Here is an 11,320-nt window from a genome sequence, read left to right as displayed (position 1 = left end):
TGGTTTTTAAATAAAACATTTAATTGTGTAGAATATATTTAATTAAATTTGAATGTGTTCAGCAATAAGCAAATACGCATAGCACATCAAAGGGATTATTATAGAGTTTTACATTTCTCATTTATTGAAATGCATTGCACATGAGCCATTTCAAAGTTTGTTCAGCAATCACCACCAACAAAAGAGGAATCCTTAAATTATAATCTACAGTATCACAGCCATTATTGGGGTTCCAGTCTTCATTTATTTAAACAGGGAGAGAGATTAGTGCATGTCCACTGATTGAATAATAATGAACTTGTCAAATGTAATAAACCTTGTTTTGTTTGGATTTCAAAGAAACCATTAATGGATCTTTGAAAGATTTATAGAATCATTTTCAGCAAACTCCATTTTATACACTTTTCGTAAATAAACATACTCTAATAAATATGGATTTACTATTTATTAAAAACAGGTCTCTCACAGTTTAAGATGACACGAAAGCATAATTTATGTTTTGTAAAAAGGTAGTTTATTTACAGGTGGAAATAAGCATGCACATGTCAGCAGGAACATGATTTATTTAAAATTTCATACAAGTATATATATATATCTATAAACAAAATATTGCCATACAGCTCAGAGTATAAATTGAAATTTTCCAGAAATTGCCAAAAGTTGAAATAGACTACTTAATAATATCTGTCTTTAAAAAAAGTGAGGCCCAAAGTAAACCTAAATAAACATTTTCATACTACATATCTCACACATTTTACAGCTAAAAAAAAAAATCACAGAGTAAGAGTGTGATGTGCAAACATACACAGTCCTTGATTTGTTATGTACAGTACATATGATGGGACAAGTTTAATATTTGAGGATATTTACAAGGAGTACATGGTTTAATGTAACACATTAGGTCATAGGCAGTATAACGTAATAGAAGAGTGCCATTATAGCAGCACTGATGAAACCAGAAATTGGCACGGTCACAAACCAAGCGATAAATATATTCCGGAACAGATGCCAATCAACAGCCTTCCTGGAGCGGAGCCAGCCCACTGACACCACTGATCCAACCTGTCCATGCACACACAAACAAAGATTATAATACAATTGGATGTTTAATACTATAAATTACAACTGTTAATCTACAATTAAGCGACTCACCTTGCAATGAGTAGTGCTGACTGGGAGTCCAATGTTGGAAGCGACAACCACAGTTACAGCAGATGCGAGCTCAATGCTAAACCCACTGCGAGACAGACAAGATGATTATAATAAGCACTATAAGCATCTTTACACACAGCACAGGACTGTTTGAATGGGGAAAAGTACTGCGGCATTGTCAAAATGTCATAATAATAAAGACAAGACAAATTTTCTTTGCTGCTTTGGTGCTTGAGAGGGAATTTCCATGAGACAATGAGTGTTGTTAAACTGTTTGTTTACACTGCAAAGTCAATAGAGATAAGAAAGTAGGAACAGGCCCTTAAGCCCCATGAGAACCACGGAGATAAAAACTGAACTATAAAGTCTGATCCCACAAATAAGCGCTCTTATCATCAGTTTCTATTCAGTGAATGCATGAAGGCATAAGCAGCTTGTTACCTGGAGGGAGTGATGGGAGTCAGGTCTTTGCCCAGGGTTTGTATGACCCTCCGACCCCAAATCCAGAGTCCTGTACAGATACCCACTCCACCATACAGGAGCAACCAAATTGGTGTAGGAGCCGTGGATGCTACAGAAGCGCTGTCATAAATCAGCCAGAGAGCAACGAGGGGGCCAATCGCATTACTGTAAGAGAGGAATGATGTGTTATGCTGCCATTTAGAGATAAACACTGTGGTCACTATAAAACAATGTGAGAAACAGGATAGAAATGCATGAAATACATTACAGTTTGCAAGTTTAGGGTCGGTAAGATTTTTTAAATGTTTTTGAAAGTCTTTTATGCACACCAAATGTTGATAAAAATAGAGTAAATGTATAATATTGTTAAAATAGCTGTTTTCTATTTGTGATGCAAAGCTGAATTTTCTTGATCTTTCAGACATCATTCTGATTTTTTTGAAACATTTCTTATTGTTATCAATGCTGAAAATAGTTTCCTTGTCTCATGGAAATTGATTTTCTTCAGGATTCTAGATGAATAGTAAGTTCAAGAAACAGCTTTTATTTGGGGAAAAAAATATTTGAAGCATTATATAGCGTCTTGACAGTCACTTTTTTATCAATTTAATGCATCCTTTAATGCATATTACTGAACCTAAACTTTTGAACAGTGGTGTATCTGTGCCATATCACTTATGTGCTGATATTGGATTGTGCAGCTCATTTCTTTAATTTTTACAGCATAGATTACCTTTGCCAGCATCTGAGTAATTCTATAAATGGAGATACATTTTGCAGGGAAAAAAACTGTTCACTAACAGAAATTCGTTGCAATATCTTATTGAAAACATATTCAATTTTAATAATTCAGTGCATGCCTTTTTTACTTTTAACGAGAATTTGTTTTTTAATAGTACTGTTTGTCAACTCTGTTACAGACAAATTAGGCAATGGTAACAGAGTAACAGAATTTGATGGTAACAGAATCGACTATTCTAAACTTTTTAGCCCAAAACTCCACTTGCTAGCATAAATGCTAAGAGCATATGGCACTAATGAAATTATGATTAAAAGTATTTTAAACATCCCACAGTGATCAGTGATACATTCTGTTTTCCTTTTTATATAATTGTGTTAACAATTTTGACGTTTAACAAAATAACTCTTTTTTTAATATATTTTCTCAGAGAGAGCACATATACCTTTCAGTGCTTCAGATTCATAACAGTGAGGGAATGTGACCTGTATCTTACATAGTTGTTTGAGATAATTCCACTAATTTAAACGCAAAATATAGTATGGTAACAGAATTGACGCACAATTTATGGACACACAGTTTTATAAGATAAAAGTCATTTTTAAACAATTTAATGTGTAGAATTAGGAAAATTACTATTTAGGGCTCACTCTAAAAAAATAGTGCTATATAGCACTAAAAGTGGTTCCTTGGCCCGTAATCATAGGGGAACCACTTTAAGTGCTGTATAGCACCAAATCTTGGTGCTTGAGTGGTTCTTCAGCGGTTATTTGTGATGACTGAGGTGCTATATAGCACTGTACCATATACAGAACCTGTTAAGATATGGTGCTATATAGCACCAAAAGTGGTTCCATATGATTACGAGCCAATAATCACTTTAAACACCATTTTTTTAGAGTGCTGTTATAAATAAAATAAATGAAATATCACCAAAGAAAAGTAAAATAAAATATTTTGATCGATATACATGATGGAAACAAATACTAATTTGCACAACAAGAAATCATGATTTTCAGCTATGTAAGACTTTAATAAGCTATAATATATACTTTTTACAGAAAATATATAAATTGTTATGGCCTGTAACATCTTGTTACCCATTACAATGAGTAACAAATAATGAAAAATATAACTTTGAAAAAAGTAATAGTTTAATGTATTCTTTAACTGAAAGTATGGGACACCATTGGCCACAGTTAAAGATTACATTTTTTTGCGCTCTCCATTTCACCCATCCAAGTGCACACACACAGTGAGTATTGAACATACACACCCGGAGCAGTGGGCAGCCATTTTTGCTGCCCTGTGGGGCAATTGGTGGTTACATCAAGGGCACCTCAGTTGTGGGTGATGAGAGTGGAAGAGAGCACTGTTCATTCACTCCCCCTGCCGGTACTGAGACTAGAAGTCTGACTCTCTAACCATTAGGCCACAACTACCCCCAACAAATCCCAAAAATGAATATCCATTTTTCATAGTATACTTTAACGTTGTGATACCTGAATTCATATTAAGCTGATTAATTTAGTCTTATTTTTTATTATTTTGGACAACAACAAAAAAAAAGGTTTATTATGTTTCGCATACCTAACGTCATTTCCACCATGAGCAAACGATCCGAAGCAGGCGGTGAGGATCTGCAGGAACTGGAAGAGCGTGGACACCTCCGGCTTGTCAATTTCAAGCTCATCTATTTCCTCTTCCAGCGAGTCTCTTCTGACGGTCTCGTCTACCATCTCCACTGCCAGAGCTCCATCTCCTTCAGCACCTTCTGCATCAGCCACTGCGGTACAGTAACTGTTATAGCTGTCGTACCGCGAGCGCCTTTTCTCTCCATCCAGTCCGGTCCGGCTTCCCTCGCCCTCCTTCAATGACCCGTGTATTCCATAGATGGCCATGGTGTAAGAAGTATAACTGTTGTTGCGCCGGATAGGTTTTTCTCCAGTCTCTCCCATGCATTCGCCCACCTTGGCCAGGTGAAGTTTGTGCAGTAGATCCTTGTAGATTCCAGAATCTTTGTGTACGGTGTGAAACTGACTTCCGTTCAAGTCTGGGACAGCAATTCCGGCACTGCCATTTAAAGCTAGAATGGATGACCGAAAATTGTAGAATAAAGAATGAGTAATAGAGTCAAAAGAGAGGAGTTAAAGCTTAATCAGTTAATCAAAACACAATCTTAAAGGGTTAGTTCACCCAAAAATGAAAATTCTGTCATTAATTACTCACCCTCATGTCGTTCGACACCCGTAAGACCTCCATTCATATTCGGAACACAAATTAAGATATTTTTTGTTGAAAGCTGATGGCTGAGAAAGGCTTCAGACAGGCCTCCATTGGCATTCAGTACATTCACACTTCCAAGATCCATAAAAGGCACTTAAAACGTCATTACAAAGTCCATCTCACCACAGTGACTCTACAATAATTTTACGATGCGACGACAATAGTGTTTGTGCGCAAAAAAAAATCTAAATAACACCTTTATCCAACTTGTTCTTGTCTTCCGTGTGTGCCTTCACGACGCATGCGCGAGAATATGACGCAGATCCGGCGTTCGGACACATGACCCAGAAGCGATTTGTTTACAAGCAGAGGAAGACGCGCGTGTCTAAGCTGTTGGATTCTACATTGATCGTGCTTTAGGTCTCGGCGTAGTTCTCAAAATGGGGTTAGAGTGTGCATTTCATGGATTCCCGAACCCGCTATGTCATATTCTCGCGCATGCGTCGTGGAGGCACACACGGAAGACAAGAACAAGTTGGATAAAGGTGTTATTTAGATTTTTTTTTTGCGCACAAAAACTATTGTTGTCGCATCGTAAAATGATTGTAGAGTCACTGTGGTGAGATGGACTTTGTAACGACGTTTTAAGTGCCTTTTATGGATCTTGGAAGTGTGAATGTACTGAATGCCAATGGAGGCCTATCTGAAGCCTTTCTCAGCCATCAGCTTTCAACAAAAATACATTTGTGTTCCGAATATGAACGGAGGTCTTACGGGTGTCGAACGACATGAGGGTGAGTAATTAATGACAGAATTTTAATTTTTGGGTGAACTAACCCTTTAAGTGCAATACATTTAGTGTGTGTATCATTTCAAGAGGCTGACCATGAGTGCAATCCAAATCTTTGGTGTCAAAATCTTTGTTGTCCAGGTCGGTTTCCGCTGAGCCTCCGATGTCAAAGGCCACTTTGTTGCTGTCAGCAGGGGGTGTCTGTGGAACAGGAGAGTAGCTTCGAGGTGGGGTGGGATGGTCCACAAGGCCATTTGAGGATAGCTTCTTCTCAATCAGTTGTGTCCCACTAGAATTGGCAATATGCTGACCTGAAAAGGTGGAAACAATTAGAGAAATAATTATATTAGGAAAAAAAGATTTAAATGCATGCAAAGTCTAAGGTTTATTAGAGTTTATTAGAAACATTTAAAAATATATATTATTTCATCATGTTGCCAATGGCTTCTGGAAAAGGTAATTGGAAGATAGACTTTAAAGGAAGACGCCGACTTTTTGGGACTTTAGCTTATTCACCGTATCGCCCAGAGTTACATAAGTCCATACATACCATTCTCATCTCCGTGCGTGCCATAACTCTGTCTGACGCACCCACCGCTAGCCTAGCTTAGCACAAAGACTGGAGGTAAATGGCTCCAGCTAGCCTACTGCTCAATTAGTGACAAAATAACGCCAACATTTTCCTATTTACATGTTGTGATGTGTATAGTTACATCGTGTACTAAGACCGATGCAAAATTACAAGTTGTGATTTTTTAGACCGATGGCAAGGAACTATACTCTCATTCCTGTGTAATGGTCAAGGAACTTTGTGCCGTACCATGAGTGCAGCGGCGCAATGATATTACACAGTGCCGGAAAATAGGCTAACTTCTGTCAACATAACCAACGTGACAACCTGCTTGCACAGGCAGCGTGCTGGGGACTATTTTCAGGCGCTGTGTAATATCATTGCGCCGCTGCACTCATGGTACGGCACAAAGTTCCTTGACCATTTGACCTTTTGATCATTTTAATGCTTTCTTGCTGAATAAAAGCATTCATTTCTTTAAAAAATCATTTGAAATTCAATAATGTTACAAAAACAACATTCCATACTTTATCACAGTTTTGTACTTGAGTATTATAAAATGAATACTGAAAAGGGTCATAAAATTGCAACATGAAAAACATGATAGTATAAATATTTACGTTTGATCTTCTTCTTTAACTGTGGACACACGATGAACCAGACCACCAACGCAGTAAGCATGGCACAGCCCAGTGAGATCAGCAGAGTGCCCCACCATGGTACCTTATCGAATCCCAACACTGGAGAATAAAGAGAAGTAAGAGATGAAAACACGTTTTAGTGTTAAACAGTGCTACATATTCAACTATTTTTATATTGAAAATCAACAAGTACACTCCAACTCTTTCATTCCTCCTGAAAAGATCTTGGGTTTATCTAAATTAGCAAATTAGCATTAGCATAACTTCAAATTCTTATTAATAGCAAAGCTGTGTGGATAAGTCAACATGGCCGAAATTCAAATAATAAGAATAATAAGACAAATTGTGAACAAGTGAAAGAAACCTGGACATCTTTTCTAAACAATGATAGCACACGTTTTTCATTCAGAATAACCTTGTTGTGTGTGTTTACAAAACACTGCAGATAAGCAAACGGTTATACAATTTCTGTTTCAATTCGGGTTGAAATAAGGGACTTTCCAGTGAAAGAGTTTTTTTAATCAATTAAACTTATGGCTAATTTATTTTTCAGTTCCTCTGAATGAGAAGAACCAGTATCAAACAGGGTCATGTGTAGCATGGCTCAGAAGATAACCAGGAAGAGGGCGGCCCTGTGGTCCGCTGATTAGTATACAGACTCTAGGACAACAGTTGGCTCACAGTTGCCTTTTTTATCTTGAGTACATCATGATCCCCCTGAAGTCTGCTTAAAAGTACAGATTGTTGAACTTGGGCCAACAATTATATTTTCGTAATTTCATTATTCCATCAAATGGACAAACGGCTATAAATCGTCATATAGCACATATATTCATTAGCAATATAGTAGGCCTATACTGTGCTTAACCAACCAGCCCCTGTATGTGTGAATGTGAAAGTCAATTAAAGTTAATTAGACAAGGGAGGGGTACTGTATGCATACATGTGATTATGACCTCAGCATATTGTAAATGTGTTTGTGTGTTAAAATGTATCATATCAAAGTACATTATTAGTGACATTTTAGGAACAAAATGTTCCTCAAAAGGCTAAATCTGACATAACCCCCTTTTAGACATTGAAACATAGGAAAATCAATTAATAATAATAATAATAATAATAAAAACATTCCATAATCAAATAATAAATGCAAAAAGTTTTATTTTTTAGCAGAAAAAAGCTTACTTGGTGCTCCGGTAAACATGATGGAGAACAGATTGATTCCCATGGTAACAGCATAGAAAACTGGTAATGCTCTTAAACCATTGGGCACTGGATCCTCCTAGAGCACAAGGATATATTGCTGTTTAGCACATGGTAGAAAAAAATTATGTTCTTTCTTTATTGACAACAACAAAAGATTACGAAGTACCAAAACAGACACTGGCAGATTATGTAACAGGTGAGCTCAGAATTGCTTTTTACCTTATTCAAGATGAACTTGCGAACAAAGTAGAAGAGAACGGCAGACATTAGGCCGGAGAGAAGAGGTGAAAGAAACCAAGAGGCAACTGAAACACATATATCAACGAGTTACACAAATATGCATGATGTAACATCCAAACAGCGATGCTATTTTCTGTTATCTAAAAATTGTACGACCCAAGATTTTACACCTAGTATCAACAAACACCCAGTAAGTCACCAGGGGTAAGCATGTGACTGTGTTTCCTGTCTGTATAGTCCAAAATGTTCTGATCCATAAATAGATCTCATTTGGGTCATGTGAAAAGAATAATAAGAGATCTGCATTAAATCATGTTGGGGTGGTCTAACTGCTTACTATTTCTGGGATCACATGGGAAAATATTCTCTTTTCATTATCTGACTCATTCTTCAGGGGAAAATGTCATTTTTTTAAACATGACTAAGCATGTTTACGCAAAATCTCAAAAATACTTAATTTCACATACCAATGCGAAGCAGTTCCAGCCATTTGACCCCTTGATAACCCCTAGCAACCATGGAAAAGCCGATTGTAGCGCCCACAATGCAGTGCGTACCAGAGATGGGGAGTTTCAAGAACGAAGCTACGAGCTGCCAAACAGCAGATCCTGTAATAGTGCAAAAAACAAACATACGCTTGTGACGTGACCAACACAAGTCATGACAATATGAGAAAGTTTCACCTAGGTGACATGCTCGCATATTTACTGGATTCAGCTGAATCGCATTCTCCTGTGTAACACACTATGATGGACATTTTGAGTGTGTTAAACTATGTATTGGCTTTGAGTAAAAGAGAGCAATGGAAGTCAATGGGGTCCAAAACAACATCGGACCCCATTGACTTTCATTTGATTCACAAATATCTTCTGTTGCATGCCACAACAGAACTAAAGTCATACAGGTTCAGAATGACATGAGGATGAGAAAATGAATTTTCTTTTTTGGTGAACTATGTTTAAATCAAGTATGTACTCACCAAACATGGCGCTGGTGGAGCCAGCCATCAGCACAGCCTCTGAGCCATTGTACATGTGAACATCGATGATACCCGAACGGATGGTCTCACTGACCTTGGCCCCTAAAAGGATGGCACCCACTGTCTCAAAGATGGTGGCCAGGATGCAGGCCTGGCGCAAGGTCACGACCCCAGAACCCACTGCTGTACCAAAGGAGTTGGCCACATCATTGGCGCCCACAGAGAATGCCAGGATAAAAGCGATGACGAAGCCCAGCACCAACAGCCAGAGAACACTAGACATGTCTGTCTGTGTGGCCGACGTTAGCGTGGTAAGAGTTGCAAGGGATGCTAGTGTAGTGGATTCCATTGCTGGAGAGTAACTGCACTCTTGGACTATTGTGAATCAAACTGGATCTGATTATTGAGGTATTTCTTCTTAATAAATAAATAAATATCCAAAGTAATAAAGGAGACAAGTTAAAAATCAGTCTCCACAAATGAAAAGGAAGTAAAAATCAACTGTTAGCTACATATACTAATATCAGTTAGCGCTTTGCATTGGCTTTGAGTGGCTACACAGACAGAGACATCCATTGTGGACTAGATCTTAGAAGTGATCGACGGTACATTCTGGAAAAGAAAGAGCCATTTGGATTAATTAGATGCTTTAAGATCTGACTATTATAAACACAAAACAGAAAAACACAATTAAAGTAAACCACACTGCTTTTATATGCCTTGATTTAGATATTTTACTTTGGTACAGAGTCTGATTTGTGGTTGCAAAGCAGCCTAACCTAACTATAAAAGCAAAATAGACAATGGCTACAAATGTTTTCACAATAAAACTTTGACCATACAGTCTATAAAATAATGCCATTTTTCAGCTCAGACTGTAATAATTCTGTTTAAAAGCAATGCAAAGCACAATGCACTATGCTACCAATAACATTTACATTCGCATTTGCAGTAATATCTTACTATTTTATGTAGTAGTTCTACCTTAATCACGTGGCTGGGGTGGTTAACCAACAAAGACCCACGTGGCTGGGTTGACAAAGGGATGGGGATTTTAATGCGTTTAATTATTTATTAACATATTTAAAACTCGTTTTTTCATCTGTTAGTACAGCATATTATTTATCCATCATAAAAATAATACAGTTTTTTTCCAAAACAACCTTTGAGGGACATTAAGGTCGACTGTGGGCCAGTGTAAGTAGTCAAGTAAGGAATTTCCAAAACAAAGTGCCACATTCATTTGAAAAGAGGCTTAATAATGCTTCATTAAGCGTGCTATTTGATTAGGAGCCTGAAATTACTTTTGCTATTTTGATGGCTACTTGTAGCTTTTTGATAGCAAGTAACACAGACTATTACATAAGTGACTTCAGACACCAGAGGATTTAGAGAGACTTGAACACACGCTTCTTAAGAGAAGTAGATGAATGACTTGTTGAATTACTTATTATTCTACAAGAACAGGTGTTGAATTTGACTGCGTACCAAACCATTATAATGTATGACCACACAAGATGCACAAGAATCATCATAATTTGTTAACATGTAAGTGTCAAGTCTGGGTGATATTAAATACAGATAGTTGCGAAAAGACAATTGATGTAAGAGACTCGTCATGACCAACATTGTGCAGTTCATCATGCAATTGTGAGATTCTGTTACGGGCATGAATGAAAATGTAGTTCAATAGTTCATGGAGTTCAAATAGCCTACACTGTTGAATAAATAGTGCTGAATTTTGCAGCCCATGACAAAAACTATCAAATGTAACCTAAAAGTGAACAAAGTACTCACCAAATGCGTTGAATGGCTTCTGCTTGATCGGCTGTGTTATCAATAAATTGACTGATTGTAAAACACAAGGTAAATATGACCCTGAAGCCTTTAACTCCACGACTCAACTAACTGTAGCTCAGTCTGGCCTGTTATATATAATTACTAGAGAAGGAGGGGAGAGTGAAAAGAACCACACCTCCAGAGGATCATGAGACTTTGAGTTCTGTGAAAGCCAAAGACTTTTAATGTTTAGCCAGAGGTTTGCACCAAATAACCAATTATACTTAATATTTCGTCATGTGTGCCTTCATGTAGGCACATGTGCCTGTATTTTCTTTATAACTGTCAACTAGCAGTCATTAGTGTATTGATTGTAGTAGACTGTTAGTTGACTGTTATAGGTCAGGGTTAGGTGTTATGGTTATAGAATAGTTGCAAAGTTAAAGGAATGTCTGTTGGGGGACCATCGGAATAAAGTGTTAGTAAATATTAAGCAGACAAACTACCAATACTCTCATGACTAGTTGACGTGTAG

The 11,320-nt window shown here is 37.3% G+C and overlaps 1 protein-coding gene across 2 annotated transcripts; it reads right to left on the bottom strand.

The window, feature by feature from the left end:
* Nucleotides 1-10,928, bottom strand: slc20a1a (solute carrier family 20 member 1a). Of its 2 annotated transcripts, XM_079826782.1 has the most exons (12): nucleotides 10,804-10,912; nucleotides 9,991-10,035; nucleotides 9,007-9,618; nucleotides 8,495-8,635; nucleotides 8,007-8,092; nucleotides 7,767-7,863; nucleotides 6,561-6,680; nucleotides 5,465-5,680; nucleotides 3,944-4,439; nucleotides 1,594-1,779; nucleotides 1,153-1,237; nucleotides 1-1,062 (listed from the first exon to the last, which is right to left on the bottom strand). In XM_079826782.1, exons 3-12 carry the CDS (start codon nucleotides 9,353-9,355, stop codon nucleotides 898-900), a joined length of 1,941 nt encoding a protein of 646 aa, XP_079682908.1. In that variant the 5' UTR covers nucleotides 9,356-9,618; nucleotides 9,991-10,035; nucleotides 10,804-10,912; the 3' UTR covers nucleotides 1-897. The 2 variants fall into 2 exon arrangements, with proteins under 2 accessions (XP_079682908.1, XP_079682907.1); XM_079826781.1 differs by lacking the exon at nucleotides 9,991-10,035 and having other exon boundaries at nucleotides 10,804-10,928.
* Nucleotides 10,929-11,320: the final 392 nt, after the last annotated feature.

This window comes from Gobio gobio, assembly GCF_949357685.1.
Source record: "Gobio gobio genome assembly, chromosome: 10".
In the NCBI taxonomy this organism is placed as follows: domain Eukaryota; kingdom Metazoa; phylum Chordata; class Actinopteri; order Cypriniformes; family Gobionidae; genus Gobio; species Gobio gobio.
The sequence above is the reverse complement of the archived record's forward strand: the minus strand, read 5'-3'. Positions and strand labels throughout refer to the sequence as shown.